Source organism: Erpetoichthys calabaricus, chromosome 3 (assembly GCF_900747795.2).
Source record: "Erpetoichthys calabaricus chromosome 3, fErpCal1.3, whole genome shotgun sequence".
Classification (NCBI taxonomy): domain Eukaryota; kingdom Metazoa; phylum Chordata; class Cladistia; order Polypteriformes; family Polypteridae; genus Erpetoichthys; species Erpetoichthys calabaricus.
Window position 1 is genome coordinate 199,557,315 of NC_041396.2, and position 21,060 is coordinate 199,578,374.

At 36.5% G+C, this 21,060-nt stretch overlaps 1 protein-coding gene and 1 non-coding gene across 4 annotated transcripts in view; both read right to left on the bottom strand.

The window, feature by feature from the left end:
- The window catches only part of atg5 (ATG5 autophagy related 5 homolog (S. cerevisiae)), a 182,619-nt gene extending 175,887 nt beyond the window's left edge, over positions 1-6,732 (bottom strand). The window contains exons 1-2 of one of the 3 annotated variants that reach the window (XM_028797652.2): positions 6,397-6,732; positions 2,053-2,209 (exon numbers count right to left, since the gene is read on the bottom strand). In XM_028797652.2, coding sequence (XP_028653485.1) covers positions 2,053-2,160 — 108 coding nt within the window. In that variant the 5' untranslated portion in view covers positions 2,161-2,209; positions 6,397-6,732. Of the gene's footprint in view, positions 1-2,048; positions 2,210-6,396 lie in introns of those variants that run through there. The other 2 variants (XM_051924807.1, XM_051924806.1) reach the window with 2 other exon arrangements.
- Positions 6,733-6,975: 243 nt separating this feature from the next.
- trnae-cuc (transfer RNA glutamic acid (anticodon CUC)) lies at positions 6,976-7,047 on the bottom strand. The gene has a single exon. It is a non-coding gene; the product is annotated as a tRNA-Glu (tRNA).
- Positions 7,048-21,060: the final 14,013 nt, after the last annotated feature.

Consider the following 21,060-nt stretch of genomic DNA (forward strand, 5'->3'; position numbering starts at 1 on the left):
GCCCCATACGACTGAGTGTGTATGCGAGTGTGCCCAACATTTGGCAGGAGTCAACACTACAGATGGTTATGATCTTGCTACTGATGCTGCTGGGAAAGAACCATAAAATGGATAATGGATGAATGGATATTTTGTATCACATTCTGAAGGAGGTTTACAGCTACAGAACCCTGACTTTTCAGTACTACAAGTATGTGTTTGTTTTGCAATACAGACAGCAACAAATAAATGTTCTCCTGGGGGGAAAAATCAATTTAAAACAAAAAAAAAATGAAGACAGTGGTCAATTTGAACAAAAGGGTTTTCTAGTTAGCCTGAAACATATCAGCTCAGGGTCTGGTGCTTTCAACAAAGAATAGCACAATGCATAACAAATGTATGATGCAGCAGTTTGTTCTAGATGCTCACCATTATTTGTATAAAATAGTGCTTTCAGGGTATGACTATAAAGTGTTTTCCCTTAATTTCCAGTTTTCCTTGAAGATAAAATTAATGTTTCAGGATCAGCTTAACCAACACCTTTGCAAAGTTTTAAGACTGGATGCCTCATGTTGAATGCCGTGCGTAGAATTCACATTAAAACATGGCGTACAGACAAAAGTGGAAACGTGCGTACACACAAAAAAATTCAGATGCACAAAACCATGTGTAAGCCAACTTCCAGAAACTTCAGCTCCATAAACCTAATGCAAAAAGAGTAATGCACGTGCACGCGCCTGTCACCCCACCCCGACTCCTCTCAGAATTACACCCCTTTGAATATGCAAATCAATATAAATAGCCCTTTAAGTTCAGCGTTTTGTGAAAGAGAATGACAAAAGCATGGGGGAATAAAGAAGAATTTCAGCAAATGCAAAGTGGAGGCAAGAAAAATGTACTATTTGTTTATCAGAATTGCTAATATCACCCATAAATATAAGCTAACTGCAGATTTTGTCTTGTTTTATAAGGGCAAAAATGGAGATGGCAACACCATAAAGGCAATATTTGATTTCCATCAAATTTTGCTTGGGGAAAATTTGTGGGTATCTTTAAAAATAAACCAGTGTCAAGGGGCATGCATCATGCATAATACCTGATGCCATGGTGTGGGGAGCTGCAGCATATGATAGCACTTCTTACCAGTATTCACATAATTTTCATGGGCACCATTAAAAATTGGGTTGTTCTATTTGATAAAGCACTGTCATACACTGCTACTACCACCATGCAAACTCTTTGAAGCATCACATCTAAACCTGTTTCACACTGAGAGTGGCATACAATTACACAAATATGGGGTACTGTTGAAATATGGCTACATTTTGCATTTGACACACAGCCATAGCTCATTTCCTAAAGGACACTGAAAAGAAATGATATCCCCTAGGAGATTAGCTGGACTCTCTGATTCAATGCCATATCATGCTCAGATGTCATTTTGTTAATGGCAGACATGGTATTTGCTTTTCTACAATAAAACATAGAAAGCCTTGTAAACGCTTTGAATAAATATTCATTTGTTTGACATATCAGCAACAGCATCTGTTTGGTAATTTAACAATTATTATTATTTGTTTATTTGGCTGCCTTTATCCAAGGTGACTTACAACTTTTGAGATACAATTGATTACATTTCTTTTGTTTTTTAATTTTGGGGCACAGGCAGGTGAAGTGACTTACTTGCTGGATTTGAACTTCAGGTTTGAAGATCAAAGGCCAAAGTCTTTATCACTATGGCACATTGCCTGTCAATGTATCATGGTGTTGAAACTTCATTTTTGCCAGTTTTTTTTCTTCTTCTTCAATTTGTTTATGTAAAAATTAAAGTATGTTACATTAAAGTACTGACCTAAAAACAACCCACTAATTCCTAATTCAACTTTGACGGTTACTTAATCACTGCATACTTAGAAGCATGAGTATGGAAAATTTCCATTTCCCTTCATATTTTTAAAAAAAAAAAAAGATCAGGGACTTCTGTAACAATCCTATAATTTTAGTGACTACTTAAGCATTATTTACAAAATTTACAATTTCATTCTATATAATTGGAATGTCAAGGATACCTACATAGTAGGGGTCAGCCTCTCTTTCTGTTACTTCTTCCTGATACAAAGTAAAGCAGGTGGGAATTCTCCCAAACCACACATCTCGCAAAACATCTTTGTCATCTGCCATTCTCCCACTGTATGAGGTAGTACATAAATAATATGTTTCACACAATTACCTGAAAAGAAGAAATAGAAAAACAAGAGTGACATTCATCTGTTCATGAAAACTTCACTTGCACACAATCAGCAGAAGTAGAAGTTTAGGGACACTTGTTAATAGCAGAGGACAAAAATGCTTGCAAAAAATAATCTCTGTAAAATACAATCTCTGTAATAAAATTTAAAATAGATATTTTCAGTCATGAAAGATATTAATATAAAGTTTTCATTTTACTCATCTTAACAAGTAACCTTCTACCAAACTAAAATGACCAAAAACACTTGTTAAAACCATTAATATGTTTTATTCATGAACTAATTCAGTGCCACATGTATTCTGGCTTTAATCGCTGATTCCAGCTGCAAGAAAAAGAATTCAGATAAAAATCAATTATGGTGCCAGACCGATACAAGAAACACAAGAAGGCAGTAAACATTAATGAAGAAAACATGCAAGAAAACATTGATGATGAAGAAAAAAAAAAAAGAACATCAGTGCTTACAAGCATACTCCTTAAATACAGTAGAAACCCCAGGAATACCAAACTACACCAAAAATGCATCTCTAAACAAGGTCTGAACCACCAGCCAAAGCACTGTAAGGCAGCAATCTTTCATACAAGTATAATAAACACTTTAGATATGTTGAAGCTTAAAACTGTTTTATCTTCAGTAACTATAATTCTGAGTATATATCTAACGACTATGACTTAAGTAATATTAGATAAATAAAAAATAGGGAAAAGTAATACAACAAAACAGAAAGATATGAATTGGATGGAAAACTAAGGACACTCTTAAAATTATAATGGCACTTTTATATTATACTAGTCATTTAGCCTGTTACAATAACGGGCGCTAGAACAGTAGTGCATAAACATTAGTAGGAACAGTCTATATTAAATGGGAAGAGACTTTGACCTCATTTTTTTTGTTGGTCGTATTTTTCTTTGTCTTTCAGGTTCTCTTTTGTTGATGTTTACTTGCTGAGCTGACTGTTCTTCGTGGGCTGCCGCCGTGTATTGTGTGTCTTAAATTTTCTGTGACAGTAATACTGTCTTGTACGTCCGCTGGCTTGTACGTCCGTAATATACCTTTAATTTTCTCTGGCGGTAATACAGGCGTGCGCGTCGGTAATATGCCTTTAATCTCCTCTGACAGTAATACTGGCTTGTATGTGGCTGTAATATGCGTCACTGTATTGTGTACTTTTAATTTCCTCTCGCAGTAATACTGGTTTGTATTTCCATAAACCGCCTCTAACTTTCTCTGACAGTAATATCGCGCATCGCACTGTGCCCTGCGCATGCGCACTTCACCAGAAGACACACACAAACGGACACCTGGACGCACACAGGGATTTTATTAAAGAGGATAAACATTTGCACTAGTAGAATATGAGGGAGAGAGAACATCTGGATTATGGTTATCAGAAGAAATCTCAGCTGTTCAACATCAATGTCAAAACAAAAACTTATTTGACAGCAAAAATGAAAATAAAATGCCTATGATTTACACCTTGTTTTAAATCTTGTAATTTAAATATTTCCAAAACTCTCTGTGCCGGTATGAAAAAAGTGGATCTTTCAGCTCAACATTTTATATTCACGTCAATTCCACGTACAGCCTACTGTTTGATTGTCTTGTTTCTTCTATTTTTGGTCGCTAGTGTACAGTGTAAACGGTAAGAGAGGCAGAACACAGCCTTGAGGAGTTGATGAGCCCTATATTTAGAGAGTTCCTCTAGAAGTGCAAATTTCTTTTACTACATGTTCTCAACCATAATTTAGTTTTATATAAAGAGCATGTTAATCAACAAATAATACTTTTTAAAATTTATTTCACTTACCTAATGAACACAATTAACCAATATCAAGTGTTACTGTGTAAACAACTGTCCTCAAACCCTGTTTTTCTTTTTTCAGTTGGTTTTACTCTTGGTATTTTGATTTTCCTCCTGCATTACAAAGACTCAGAATTGCTTCTATGCTACTAGTAGATAGGATTGTGCCCTCTCAACCCTGAATTGAGAAAAGCCAATGACAAGGACAGGGTTATTGGTGGTTGTTTTGCTTATAAACTACATGCAATATGTACTGAACAGGTAAATCATGCTTTGTGTGCTTCATGTTTGGTATGTTAAAATTTTATTTGCAATACAACATACATTACTTTGAAAAATATGCAATGTAGAGTGAATCATAACATTTGAAACAGCCAGTGTTTAATGGATGTTGCTCTGTGACAACCCAATTACAGAGGAAGAGGAAGCCAATTTAATACACTAAAGTCTAATTACAGCCATCCCTGCTCAACATAAACCTACGTTATTCAGATTCCTGCAATTCCAATTACAGTCAAGTTGCCAGTGTAATGATTACATATGCACATAATGACACAATCCAAACAGATTCCATAAGAAATCACAGAATAAAAGTTACTGAAAACACTTGCAATGCTATTTCTAAGGCACTGTGACTTAAGCAAACCACCGTGAAGGCTGCATGAACTCCAAAAGGAAAACAATTGAAATAGTAATAAATCTTCACAGATGTTAATACCCTGCTAAAATTACTCTTCATCTTAAGAGTATTTAGATGAGGAACCATTGCAACACATTTTGAGGATGCACCAGGATGATCTCTAAACCTTTCAGGAGAATCAATAACTTGAGGCAAAACTGCCATTTACTTGTCCCATTATTCAACCATCTATCTTCCAAACCCGATCACACAGAGCAGGATCATGGAGAAACTAGAGCCTATCCCAGCAAGCAGTATGATGGTCTGCAAATGTTCTTCAGCCTTGGCACCTGGATGATTTCCCAGAATCAAATGGATTGTGAATACTGCTTTGTATCAGAAAATTCTTAAGAATAATGTCTGGTCATCCACCCATGAGCTGACACTCAAGAGTAGCTTTGTCGTGCACCAACACAATGATACAACACACAAAAGAAAGTCCACGTCACAATGCCTGAAAAAGGGCAAAATTTAAGTTTTCGCCAGGCTAATCAAAGTTCAACACAAAACTTATTGCAATGCTGTGGCAGTACCTGAAATGTGCAGTTCATGTTCTAAATACTACTAGTGCTTCTGCATACAAGCATTCTACAAGAAAGGGTGAAGTAAATTTCCTCCAATTTTATTGGAAATAGAGATTAATGCAAAAGTTTGGTTACAGCTAAAGATGGAGCAACTAGTTCCGAGTGAAGAAGAATGATTCCATGTTCATACGCTGCCAGTCTTTAACATAACTTCATAATTAGTCAGTTAGTCCTTATCCAACCCGCTATATCCTAACACCGGGTCACGAGGGTCTGCTGGAGCCAATTCCAGCTAACACTGGGCGCAACTTCATAATTACATAAGGTTAAAAAATTGTTATTTATTCACACAGGTTCCCTGTATCTAATATCACATTTTGTCTGAAGGTCTAAAAGCATTCAGTGTTAAAAGATCAGCAGAGGGAAAACGCTTTTTCTGAACTCTGTAAATCCGACGTTATAACCACAAACAAACCCTGCACTACAAACTTGTTTGGGATACAACAGGATGATGCTACTACGCCAGAAATGTTGCACTGTGCGAGGCGAATTTCCTCGGTCAGCATTCTGGCATCCTCTCCTGTTGGTGTGCACATTTGGAGGCTATATGTGTGTTTCCACTGCTACAGTTTTAAATGGTCAATTTTCTAAATGTATCTGCAGGCTTTCTGCTCAATAAGTTCGAATGTAAGGTACGGATCGGTCAAATTCAAAGCCTGACTCACAACAAGATCCCTCGTATGTGACTAAGCTGTCGGGCATACAATTTTTCACTTGTAGTGAAAAAATATGGTTGTGTTTGATGCTGTATAAAGATGCTATGTAAAACAAATTAAAATTTACCTGAAAGCTGTCTGGATTAAAACGTGACTTTTAATGTCAGCATTTAAAGTGGTTAATTCGTCGAAAACCAGTTGTTGAACAAAAAGCAGTGGTTGGGTTTGTATATAAACGCTTTATGAATTCACTTCGCTCAAACTACGGCACTTCCAATGATGCCTGCAGCAAACAGTGAAAAGTATCGCACTTCAAAATACTCCCCAAGTAAATGCAGGTGTCATCAGAACCTCGTGCAACAGGAAACTGAAAACTATCACTTGTTGATATACACAAGGGTATAATATATTCTGAAAGAAAAAAATTACTTGCAGTACACACCTGGAAACAAAGGAGTACAATCTCGGTAGTCTCACTTCCCTTTGGCAAAGACTGCTGCCTCAGTGTCTCCTTGCTGGGCGGTTCCACCAAGACACAGAAAAGTAACACTACACCACTAATTTTTCACCTCATGCAGGAGAACCAATATATATATTATATCAAACAGTGCCGTTCCGTCTCAAAAACTACCATTCCTATTTTTGTATGGAGCCGATATTATACAGACTTCTTCAAAAAACGAAAACAAAGTGACAAACTGCCATCCGTAGAGTGAAAAATGTGCCGACAGCAACAAACCAACCAGACGCAGAAGCTGTCAGTCGCGTGACCCCTAACCTTCCCGAGAATGCACACGTGCTCAGAACGAGAGCGGCGTCAAATAAAGGGACAGACCTGTAAGAGCGACATCTGGCGAGTGGAGCTTATTTCGGAGAAAACAGTGTTTCATACGTATCTGCGTGGAACAAATCAAGTACTGCGTAAATTCAGCTCTTGTAACGATTTATTGCAGCGATGCTCACTGTCTAGGTAACGTGAAGTAACATGTTAATTAGGTTTAAAGAAAAGTACAAAAGGTAATTCCCTGACCGGGAATCGAACCCGGGCCGCGGCGGTGAGAGCGCCGAATCCTAACCACTAGACCACCAGGGAAACAGTGCCTACATTGTGTTTAATTTTTTACATATTAGTACTACAAATGGTATGTTTTAATATTTGTACGGATATTAAATTTCATTCCAAAGTACTTTTACGATAATGGAACTAACATTATTATAACATATCGGCCAAAGACTATGGACATGAGCAGGCGCTTCGATCCTGTGCCCACGTACAGACTGACATTAGGAACTAGTTAAGGTGACCAGAATTTTTTGGGCCAATTCGGGGACAATTTTGGGATTTAGAATCTACAGATCACGAGTAGGGACTCTAAACACTACAGAGTACAAAGCGAAAGCGTATCACGTGGTTTCTCGCCAAAGTTGCAGGATGCGGTAAAGCAGGGGTAGGCAACGTCGGTCCTGGAGTGCCACAGTATGTGCAGGTTTTTGTTCCAACCCAGTTCCTTAACGAGAACTCAATTATTGCTGATGAAGCACATATTGCTTAAGTGACATTTTAATGCTTCATTTTAGTGGTCTCGCTTGTTAAGGTTCTCCAACCTTAATTGCTTATTTCAATCTTAAACTGCTGCATTCAGTGTTTTAATTGCTCCTTATTAGCAATAAGATGTAAAACAGGGGTAGGCAATGTCGGTCCTGGTGAGCCGCAGTGGCTACAGGTTTTCATTCAACCCAATTGCTTAATTAGAAACCAATCATTGCCAATCTCAGACCTTATTTAATTTTATGGCTTGTTAGTCTGTGCAATGTAAGGCTTTTATATCGTAGATTTTTTTTCCTTTCCAAGGATATCATCCAAATGATTTGAAGCCTAAAACAGATCATTTTCAGTCTGTCACATTTTTCTATTAAGTGTTTTATTAAATCAAACCGTGCATGATGAACACACACAGATGTAATTGGAAAAAAGCTAGCTGGAGAACTGCTGGCTGCTTTGTCTTTTACATCTTATTGCTAATAAGGAGCAATTAAAACACTGAATGCAGCAGTTTAAGATTGAAATAAGCAATTAAGGTTGGAGAACCTTAACAAGCGAGACCACTAAAATGAAGCATTAAAATGTCACTTAAGCAATATGTGCTTCATCAGCAATAATTGAGTTCTCGTTAAGGAACTGGGTTGGAACAAAAACCTGCACATACTGTGGCACTCCAGGACCGACGTTGCCTACCCCTGCGGTAAAGTATAACCTCCGTCAAAACACCGCGCACGCGCGCCGAGTTTAAATTATCGTGGCGATGAGACACATTCAAAAAAGTGAACCAGCTGAAAACGGGGACAAAATCTTAAAACGGGGACATGTTTCTGAGTGGGGACAGTTGTCCGAAAAAGTGGACTGTCCCCGGAAAACGGGGACGGATAGTCACCTTAAACTAGTGTGAATTACTGGAGTAAAGTACTTGGAGAAAACTTAGCTATCCAAAATTACCATTTAGAAATGTATTTAAATCATTTAAGGATATCTTTTAATACAAGTGATCATTTACAGATATCTGTAAATCATTTAAATATATCTGCAATGCATTTAAATATCTGGAAATATATTGAAATTATTTACAGATATCTTTAAATATTTAGAGATAACTTTAAACGAATTCAAGCTATCTCTAAATGATAATTTGGAATGCTATAGTAACAGAGACCGATTGGTATGGGTGATCGATCGAGGTACAGTATATGAAATTAGGAGACTGCACAATTCCAATCCATCAAATTTATTAATTAGTAACCAATTACTACTGCTAAAGAAACATAGTTCTTTTGCCTTTATTTTAATTGGCCTATTTTTCGGAATTCAAAACCCATAATTGTTTCGTTTTTCTTTAAATAATGGCCCCAACAATAGTGTGTTACAATTACTACAATTACTATTGGTGAGGCACACAATCACTTCTGCACTCACTTGTGCAGGAAATTGCAGCATGTAACAAAATTACATTTGTATTAGAAATAAACTTCTGTTTGCATCCAGCAAACAAAGTGTTCCTTTTATCTTGCGAAAACTGTTTTACTCCAGGAAAAGATGAGCTCTTTTTCCACAAGAACACAGCTGTTGAAGGTTTTCCACCACTCAGTGAAATGGACATTCACTCAGTTTTATACTTTCATAGATCACTGGATTTAATTTAAAAACCTCTATGGCATGTGTAATATAATAGTGAATCTTTTGGGTTTTTTTCAGTTTCTGTCATAGTATCTCTGAAAAATCTTTCTATAATTATGCATATTAATGCAGCAGACCCCTGATATGCTTTAGTACATTCCCCTTTTACTGTGGATACACATTGGAACTCAGCCTTTGAGGTTAGCAGTGAAAATATTTAAATTTATTTATATCTGGTATCCTAGTAGGCTGTAAATTAAATGTAAGTCAAGTTAAGATGCCTAGCCTCTAAGGTTTTATTCTAAAATACATGCCAAGAAATGATGCTTAGGCTTTCAGTTTGCAAATTAAATATTATTCATACAATACGTGCTAAAAAAACTACTTAGCTCCTGAGGTTGTATTACAAAGCATGTGCTAGTTACAATCTCTGAACAACTATTAGCCAAAGTTGCATTGCTTTCTAAGGCTATATAACCTAAAGTCAAACTAACTGAAATATTACATTAGCTTATAACTAATTCATCTCATTAAGACAAAACTTTTTTAATACTAAAAAAAATAATTTAGAGTCAGATTTACGGTCTACGTTCCTATTCTATCATTGGTCAGGAGACATGAGGCTGTCGTAAAACTGAGTGAGTTAAAACTTTTCATCTGTCTAAACACGTGTCCAGTTAAAATACTTACATTCATGCACTGGTAGGGGCAGCCAGCTTTATCTAGGAGAGGACCATAAACTCAGATATGGAGGTGTTGTTTCTCTTCCTAGCTACATTACACTCAGAACCGTTCTAGTGCAGGGCAAACACCATGATTTGATAAGGATAAGAGGACAACATCATGCACAAATAGGAGAGAGGCAACCTTTAAATTCTCAAACTGGGCACTCTGCAATTCTAATCTGGCCTCTGATATCATCTATTTCATTCAATTAAATCTGTTTTACATACATCCGGTATGGACATATGATTCCAAAGGAAGCAGTGTATTATTTAGCAATTTACCATGTTAAGGTTTAAAGTTGTTACAGTATGTACCAAACTGGAAAATAAAATGCGGAAAAGTGGCAATAAAAATAATAATGTTAATTTGTTGGGGGATTTTCTTTTAACTAACAGCTGAGATCACCACTAAAGTGGTTCCAGTGGACATAATTTATTCAAGAGATCTAAGGGAGCATAGTTGGTCAGTGTAATTCAGTCTCCCACTGTATGTCTGGTATGGATATGAAAGGTACTGAAATATCTGGGTAGATTGAAAGTCATCATAGGGTATGTCAGATTTGTCAAATGCAGTTGCTGAACCACAATAATTTAAATGACTAAAAATCACTGTGCGTTTCTACTTTACCGACTTAGTGGCAATCTTCCAGTGCAGTCGTGTTCTCCTCTTTTCTTGACAGCCAATAGCATGTTGCCTGAGGGAGCCGATGCTGTACAAAGACTTAACATGTATGACAAGATCAGCCTCAGTCCCTGACTTTTTTTTCTTTTTTCCATTCTGTTGTGGTATGTAAAAATCAGACACATGAGCTTCTCTTCTGTTGGTGAGGTCTAAAGCAAGGCTGTGAATGCCTCCACGTTCTTTATTCCTTGTTGTTGCATTATATTTATTGTTCTTCCAGATGATGATTCATTGATCATCAGTTCTCATGCACAGAATGCCTGGCCCTGCAGCTAAAGACAAAATCAAACCTGTTTGATTTTATTGGAGTGTGTCACAGACTAGTTGGAGTGAGTAACTAAGCATGTCACATTACACAACCAGCTTAAGAGGAGCATGCTACCGACGGCCTCTGACTCACTAAGATTATGTAAATGAAGGATACAACTGGAAATCTCTGAGAAAGCTCAAAATGTGACATTGTTATATTACAGTCATAGTGCCTCCCCTAACTGGTGTACAAATTCATGTTTTTTTTCTTTTTTTGTCCAATTGTGAGTCATTTATTTATGTTAATATCACTTTTGCTAATATGCTAAATTTCATATGCTTTTGTTATGTTCCTTGTGTTTTGTGGTTGCCACTTGCCCATCATCACAAGGGACTACCCTCAGTCCTTTGATGTTCATTCAAATGCACACAGGAGTTGGTGTTTCATTGTGATTTTGCTATGCTTTTTTGATTTACTGGTTTTTTAACCTTTGTGCTATGTTTTTTGACTATTCTTTGTGATTGGGAATTGTTTGCCTTTGATTGCCTTTGCCTTTTCAGGCAACTCCATAAAGTTAGCTGTGCTCCACAAAACTTACTTTTTGTTCAGAGCACTTTTGAAGAATAAATCTTTTATTTGATAAAGATCCGGTGTTTTTTCATGTTACAAGACAGGTTTTGACAGTTTCACTCACTAGTGGGTATTTTTGGAATTGTTTGGTACTTTGTGATTTAGAAACTCTGGCGTATCATGACAAAGCCTTAATGCATAAAGATTTATCTTTCAACAATACATAATGCTATCAAAGACATTGTCCACCAGATGGCACAATTGTGCCTTACAAGCTTAAATACAGCTGCTATTCCCACCAATTACATATGTACTTAACATTGTACTTTGAAATGCATATTTACATATTTTCTACTTTGAAAATACATGTATTGTCACAATCCTTCCCTCAAGTCACAAACCATGATTTGTGAAAATAATTTTAGAAAGTAAGTATATTTGTAAATCTGATGTGCAAGGAATCCATCAGAGTTCCAGTAGGTACCTGTTTTTCTTCAAATCTTGAAACGAACACAAATTACTAAGGAATCTGATTTTATGAGGCTCAATATTTTTCACTACATTGGCAGGATCTGGCAGAAAGTGGGATATACATCTAGACAAGTCACTAATGTATAACATAGCAAAGCGACATACAAACCCACACCCACTCACACCAAGCAAATTAACTATTTCTAAACAAAAAGAGTCACTCATTTATACAGTGCTGTGTTTGCCAAAGCTTGTCAGAGAGGCAGAGAAAATTCAACTGTTATGTTTCAGCCAGGAATCCTCCCAAGTTCTACCAATAAACAGCAGTAATTCAGGGATTTCAGGTTAAGCAGTGATTTTCAGGGTATTTCAACAGGGTGGTGTTGATTCAGAGACTCTAAGCTGAAACCTGTTACTGGAAAGGAAATATTTACTTAGTAAAAACAATTCTTGTGCATTATGTGATCGCTCCATCTATTCGTGTTGGCCACAGGGAAAAAGGCAGTTTTCAATGCGTTAGACAATAAGGAGAGTTATACATTTCCCCAACAATCCACATAAAGTAATGATTAAGCATGCTGCATTTATGCAATCAACATGCACATACAGATTATTGCCCTAAGTGTGAATGAGTATGCATATGTCAGTCACAAATGTATAACAGTATCAGTACTCAGTGGTGTTAGATAGGGGATTGAAAGTGAAAATGTCACAAAGGTACACTGAGCTCTGTGTTCCACAAACCCCAGTAACATTCACTTTATACCTTACAAGCCCTTGAAGGCAGGTGGAGACTCTTGGGACACTGGATACATAGAGCATCACAGAAGATAAATGGGGATCACAGAGAGAGACACGGCACATGACACTGGAAGACAATTGGGAACAGGGCAAGAATGACCACAACTTCAGTAACAGTGCAGGAATGTCTAGTTTAAGTAGCTTTACTTTATGAGGAATTTCCCTTTTGCCATAACAGCAGGAAGGTAATTGTTCTGAAAGTATGGTTATGGATCATTAATTGACAAATAAAAATGCCTGTTATCGGGCTTTAATCTCATTCGGTGTATGTCTTAGTCTGTCAGTCTTGGAGTTCATTGCAATATTATTCATGATGTTGTAAAGTGACAACAATTACACACAGCTTAGCACAATATCCTACCTTATTATGCTTTCCGTCTTCTTCTTCTTCTACTTTGAATGTTACCATTATTGTTATTATCATCTTTGTGGTGAAACCTCAGCTTTGTTATTAGAAAACTACAAAATGATACAATGAGTGTTAATTCGAGGCAAGGAGAACCATAAAATCATGACTTCATTCATTCTCAGATGTGGCCTCCTACTCCTTGTTGGTACTGGGACTGTAACTTCTTCTCATGTCCAACTCTTAGTTTTAGTGTAATTCCTACGAGTAATTCTGAAATGCAATCAATGGACCGGGCTCAGGATAGCTGATAGGAAAAGGAGGAAGTCAAATGCTCAGACAGACCTGGTTAAGTATCAGTCCCTACTTATATCCTTTTCTTCTGCTGCCATAAACACTAAGGTAAAGTTCTATCAGACTAGAATTAACAGCATCACCGACACATGCTCTCTGTTCCCTTTTATGTTCTTTAAAAGTTTTGAAGATTCTGAGTGTAGTCCAAGCTAGCCAACAAAGTGAGGTGCTTGGCCTCTTTGTTTAAACAGGTAACTTGCATCAAGTGACAAACTGAATTGTTTCTCTGCCATGTGGCTAATTCCACATTCTTGTAAATTTGCAGCATTTAGTGGATGATGACTGACTGTACCTGATCATGTATCTCTAGGGAGTCAATTGTGCTATGTTCAACACACTTTACTTTTACCAAGGTAGGCAGGCACGACCTAAGCAACAAAACAACTAATGCCAGTGTCCGTGAAACATTAATATGCCATAAAAGATGGTAAAAAATAATTTTAAAGGAATCCTCCCAAAAATTATTCTTTTAATATGTTACTCACCTTGTGTATTTTGCAGTTAGTGGCTGAGAAAATTTTTATTCTTGTGTTTTTTTGTATTTTTATACCTGTTTACAAGGTTTGGATTTTCTTTTAGGCTTTGGTTGCTCAGATACTCTCTAGTTGGGGTTCTGTTGTGCATTTTGTTTTATAGGTAATAGGTAATTTTCTTTTAGTTTTATTAATATATTTGAGGTTTTTTTTTGCTGTCTGTAAGTTAAAATTTTAAGTGAATTTTATACCATTTTTAAAGTTAAATGATTTTTTTTTATTTTTTAAATTTCATATATTTCACATTTTGATTTTGTATTTTGAGATTATAATTAATAAATTAATCTTAAAAATTAAGATTTTAATGTTGGGCTAGGTGTTATGAAGATTTTGGCCTTCTCTGGACTGTGTCAGGCAGATTTCTTTGATTTCTTTTTACATTTAGATGCAGTATTAGACAAAACCCATTTGTCATAGACTACCGCATTTTACAAGCAATACATGCTTGTTGTGAATTGGGGGTTCCTAAGCACAAAGTTCGAAAAAGCACTATAAAAAGCCACACAAGTGGAAGGACCATCAAATCTTTGGCTTATATGACAAAGGGCAAAGAAATAATCTTTGTAAAACAAAGATTTATTTGTAAAATGCTAGGTTGCCAAAGAAGCTCAGAGGAACACAAAAGCCACAGAATGGATTGTCTTTAAAAATAAGCAATCCAATGGCAGACAAATCCCAATACACAAATCCAGAGAAAGGTCAAAAATTACGCAAAAGAGGTCAAAATCCAGATAACAAAAAAGCACAGAAAAATCACAAAGAACTCACCAACACCTGGCACATACAATGTACAGCAAGAGACTGTGTGTTTCCTCAGCCTTTATAGGGTGAGGGAAGTTCCTTGACAGAGATGGACAGGTGGTCCTGCCTCTTTCGGAACCACACACAAAATACATGACAAATAGTAGAAGTATGTACATATAGACAGAAAATAATACAGAAAATAATACAAACACAGAATAATGCATATGAATAACATTAACAACCCATTCTTAACACAAACAAATTAATCAAGCATGAGCAAAAAAGACATAAAAAAGGAAGGGCGTAATTGTGGCAGAAAAAAAAACAATATTCCTGTGAAAATTAGCATTAAAATCAAACTCTGAATATTGCAGGAAATGAAATGCAACAAAGAGATTTTTATTTATATATTATAGTGCACGCACTTATGTTTATGCATTTTCATGTATATATTTATTTTGAAATATTGTGGAGTTTGAGATGAATATGTCCTTTAGCTCTTTTTTCTATTATTATCCTTTGTATTTTCTTTCCTGTTTGTTCCAAGTTAAGAAGTGCTATACAAATGTCATGAGAGTTGATGTTTCAATGTACTTTACCTCTCATTCTGTTTGTTTTTATTTTCAAACTGTACTTTTTATGTTCTGCAGTAGGCTGGCGCCCTGGCCAGGGTTTGTTTCCTGCCTTGTGCCCTGTGTTGGCTGGGATTGGTTAGGATGTAGCAGGTTGGATAATGGATGGATGGACTTTTTATGTTTTTCTTTAATTTGTATCATGTTCTATTAATTGTTCATTAATTACCAACTCCAAGACCAGCGTTTTGTATGCATGTACTTTGCTCCAGAAATAAATGGACAGTGTTTTTAATGGACTGATTACATGCATCGAGTCATTTGTCCTTTAAAACAGCTAAAAGAATGACAGCAGAGGGGACTTAGAAGTTAAAAGTAGAGGTGCAATGAATGAGTAGTCCTCATATGAGTAAAGTTTACTTGACTGATGTGTGTAGCACTCATAATTTAACAAATCCTAGGAAGATTACTATGATGGTGGAGTAGTATTTACAAATTCTTTCACTCTATGCTTCTTGATTCTCTAAGTGAATGATTTCCTTAAAGTATAATCAGGTTGTTTGTTCAGGATGTAAATGCATTTTAATAAATCTGTCGATTTCACTTTTTTAACTAGACTTTTTAAGATGAGTAGCCTCCTGCTGTTTCTAAGACAATATCTGGAGCACAAAACTGTCTTTTTAATAATAAATAAGTTCTCTTCAGAACAAAGCATAAGCTCTGGCTAATGTTACACATGTATTGTTTTGTATTTGACACACAATATGAGTGTCTTGCATACATTAAAATAAACAAAGCACAAAAATTATTATTCACTGCATATATACATGGATATATAAATATTGTATGAGTCTCAGTTCTCCTCTCTTGAAAAACATAATTAAAAGAAAAATGCCTGGCATCAGTTTATCATTTTAGGTTTTCAGTAGGGCTGCACAATGGCATAAGGGTTAAGCTTGACTGCCTTGCAGAATAAGTGTCCTGGTCTGATTATTTCCATTGCATTCAAGTCTTTAAGAGGAAGGAGAAAAGAAACTCAGAACAGTGACAAGGGAGCCCATGAGACAGAAAGAAAAGCATACACCGGCACATCTGCATGCCAATACAGGAAGATGAAAGCTAGATCCAGCAGTTACATACTTTCTGTATATACTGGTTGTAGGACTACAAGAAATTGTACCAGTGAAAGAAAGATACAGTCAGGGCCAGCCTCAACAAATGAGAGAAATACCTCATGATGAGAAAAAAAACATATAATGGGCTAGCATGAGGTTGGTATACCTTTTGGCCTGACAGAAGGTAACACTTTATCCTAGGATGAATATCAAAAATCTAACTTTTTTAAAAGGGGTGAAAATAAACATAGGCAAAGTAGTTTAACTGGGATCCTGAAATTTTTCAAGAGAGTCTTTTCCTTTTATTTAGGCAAAGTTCAGATGAAAGGTGCAAAACTCCTTACTCTTATATTGTGTGGTATCCACTATGTATCTGATTGACACATGCACTCAACACAATGTCACCATTATTTGCTCCTCTTTTTAAGTGTGTCTTGTGTTAGTAACTGTCACTTACCCAGTCACTTACCACAGTTGTATCCATTTAGAACTTAGGTTGTTGCCTTGATTGATTTAGTAATTGCCTGATAACTCAATTTATAGTTCTTTACAATCTCTTTGGCACTAGTTTCAGAAACCTGATGTCATTTATCAAAACTACACCCAAAACTCACAACCGATGATCAAAATGTAAAACACTTTTTCCAATTGCTTGGATACAATACACATAAACCAAAGATCATTGGTTCATTGAACTGAAATCACCAGTTCAAAATGACACAACTTAATATCAAAGTATTATCATTTTGAAATGCAATTCACACATTGCATTTGAGATGACTGTCTTCATTTCTTTACAGTGATCTTACTATCAATTGATACAACTGCTCTAAAGTAGCTGTTGTATTCCTCTTAATGCATAGTTTAATGGAAACTGAGGAAAATCCCATGACCACATGATGAAAGTGTCAGGATAACGAGATCCACTGACACCAATTCATTACTGATGATTCAGTTCACCTTGTGTATGAATAAGTGGTATCCGCAGTAACATAGCAAAAGTTTAACATGGAGCAGGCAGGTGGTCAAGCAGGAAGAGGAAGATACGGTGGTCAGTTATAGCAGGGGACAAGCACCACATCTGAAAGGTGGTTGTAGGCCTTATCTAAGAGTAGGGCTTGGGCCTCACCAGAGAGGTGGCCATGAGTCCCATTTGAGAAGTGTGGGGGGATGTGGTTCAAGGACAAGGCCACAGACCAAAACAGCAGCAGCAACAGCAAAGAGTATCCCTCGAGATCAGAGCAATGGTTGTAGACCATGTCATAAATCATGCTATGACAATGACTGAGGCAGCTAGAATAATTCAACCAAACCTTAGATAATAAACAGTGTTCTTCAGCATGCACTACGGTGAACATTACAGTTCTGTAGGCTACTCTTAGTTGTCAGATGACTCTATACAGCATGCTAATGTGTAGCGCAGAGTAGGTTATGTGAGTATGTAAATGTGGTATACACTATGAAGTCATGTTTCTCCTGTAATTTTTCCTAAAGAACTGAGGCTAAACCAAATAGTGAAGGCAGAATCGAGCGAAGCGAGCAGGGGGCGGAGCCCCCTAGTTGTACTCTAATCAGTGATTCTCTTCCTAACATACATTTTTACTTAGAAGGAGATAGTTCTGGTGGCTGATGAAAACCATCATAAGTTCATTTTTGTGGATAAGGCAGACTTTAACCTAGCCAAAACAAGGAGGAGAGGTTGGAATTTTTGCTGGTTATAACGTAGCCATCAAAGTACCTGGATAATGTGCGGCCAATGGCTCATACAATGCGGAGCTCCTTGTAGCATTCCTCGATGAGCTAACTAAGGTCTGCAGAGCTGTTGGCGTGATCTATGTTATTGCTTTGGACAAATTTCAGGTTCCACCATGCTCAACTGGCATGGTTTCAGGCCCATCCACAATTCACCACCATGTACTTGCCCCCCCATACTCTCCTCAACTCAACTGAGGAATTTTTCTCCACATGGAGGTGGAAAGAGTATGATAGGCACCTGCATCAACAAGTGACCCTTCTCCAGGCCATGGATTAGGCATGCAATGACATCACAGCAGTCCAGTGTCAGGCCTGGATTCGCCATGCCCAAAGGTTCTTTCCAAGATGTTTGGCAAGAGAGAACATTCATTTTGATGTGGATTAGAACCTGTGACCAAATCTGCATGATTGAGTTGATAGAAATGAGTGAGACCTGTAATCCTTTTTTTGCTTTATGTAAGGCAGGTGAGGTGAGGTGAATTTGATTTTTTTTGTAGTACTCTAGCTTTTTTGTACCTAATTGTTGCTTTCATTTATTGTGTTGTAATTCATCAATACATTTCAGATTTGTTCAGTGATTCTATTGCGTCTGTAGTATTCTCTCTAATAGGCTCTTCACAGTGATATTAAGTGTTGCACCATAATGAAACATGTATCACATATTTTGTACTACAATTTCTAATGGTTGTATGAACAACTACACAGTGATACTATTGGTATCTTGTGTGTGGGTGATCTAAAGAAATGTTGCAGTGATTCTGGAAGTGCAAGGTTTCTTTAACAATATGAGTGCAAAATGCAATGTTTTGAATGTTGGACGGCCTATGTTACAAGTGGTGACCATTTTGAATTTTGGGTCTAGAGTTTTGAAAAATGAAATCAAGGTTCTGAAACTAGTGCCAAAGAGAGCTTTTGCAGCTTTCCCCTTTTGTTTTTCCATTTTTTTGTCAGGTATGTGGTCTTTTGACTACTCTGAATGCTCATATTTATTCTGGTATTATTCTTGGTTTATTCTGGATTTTAGGTTAGATTATTGGATTTTTGAACTTTAGCTTTGTTTTAGTTATTTTAAATTTGAAGAATTATTTTTTTTCTGTTCATTGTTTCTTTTATTTGTTTGCTTTTTTTTAATTCTTTGAATACATTTGATTGAGTATTGTGAAATCTGAATTTTTGAATTATTTTATTTTGTAAATTAAAATTTTTGTGGGTTAGGGTTAGCATCTCATAGCTTAGTGTTCCAGAATCTAAAGGTGGATGGTGGAGTTGTTCTGGCATGAAGAAAAGAAAGCAACATTTGTAATTTAGACAGAGAAAGAGATGGGATATGAGTGGGGAACGTACTTAGTATATCTTTAAGAAGGGAAGTAGGTAAGTCAAGAAACTAGAAAGGCAGGGACTCGGAACTTGTTTTGGGAAATCCAGAGATGCAGCATGGGTTTCTTGTTTTGTCATTTATTTTGTAATATTGTCTCCTTTATCAGTGCCAAACTATATTCTGGTTATAATCCTGCTTTTGCTTCTGAAATTTTATTTTTTCAACTGCTATGTTCTGCCATGGCTTGTAATAACACACAGATGAGCACTCACATCATGTGATTATTTTTTCCTAAGTGGTGGATACTTTTCACCCATTACATTCTATGTTGTTATTTTAAATAGCCTACAGAATGAAATTCATGCAAGTGGCAGCACAGTGACAAGAACACATAAGAGTTTCATTTTACTTTGTACAAATAACAGTAAATATGAACTGAACTGATTACACTGTATTGTACTTTTAATAAAAGTCTTATATTATTGAAAAAGCCACACCACCTTCACATCGTAGTTTCCATGCATGTTCAATGTATGCAGGATACAATAATGAAAAAGGCAGAGTGTGTGACAGAGTGGATTGGAGTACCACAAATCAGTTATCAAGTTTTTGATAGATTACTTGATCTTGCTGAGGATAGAATGAAAATATACTTATATCGTGAAAATGATATAAGTCTTAGTATTTTTAGTGTTCAGAGAGCTGACATATCTTGAAATTATTGTATCTTGTGAGGCAATTGCTGGCCATAGTCCTTGTTGATGCAACAGGAAGCCCATTTAAGAAGCACATAATGATTAACAACTAGGTCAGGGAGCACTTAGGATGTAAAGCACAACGTTCTCAGTGTTAAGATGCCTTTGTTTCCAAAATAGTGTCACCCACAGAAAAACAAACGCAAAAGGGAAACAAGATACCAACACCAGGAGTCTGTTCCAGAAAACAGGCTAGTGTGAAATCTGGTTAATGTAAATCGGGGTTCATGGAAATTGGGTCAATTCCATTTCAGAAAACCTGGATTTAGTGGTCAGGCCAAAGATGCAGATAACCTGTTAATCCTACTTTTTGGAACGGGATTTGGGATTACCTGGTCCAGAAAAGAAGATTTCATGAAATTACTTAGTTACTGGGACAATCAATGTTCTAAAGCTAACTTGCAAATAGCAGGTTTAATGTGAAGGATTAATGCATTGCAGCCTCAATAATTAAGAAGCAGCGTATCCGCTCATAAAATCAAAGGTCATAAATGTCCTGTAAGAAATGCTGATCCCAGATGCACTTTTTCAAAAACAGAAAAAGCTGAAGAAATATTGAAAATGTAATGCCCCTTCTTGAATGAATAATCGACATAGAAGCACAACTCCTTCAACAAATTCTGCCCAGAGAAACACAGTCAGACCCAGATTAGACATTCTGGCATACCTAAAGAAGTGTTTGTATGAATGATACTGTTCTACATCTGAGGCTTTAATATACTTGAGCAACCTCCTAAACATGACATGTTCAATATGACACATTGTACTAACATTGATGGAAATCATGGACATTTCCTTAATTAATTAATTCAATCATTTTTTTGTAAAGGGCAGTTTTCTTCACAACATTGGAGATGCCACAAATATTGGTAAACTGAGCACAAAAGTGTGCCTGACTTTGAAATGATGTCTGCTCACACAAACAGAAACAGAAATAAATAACCAA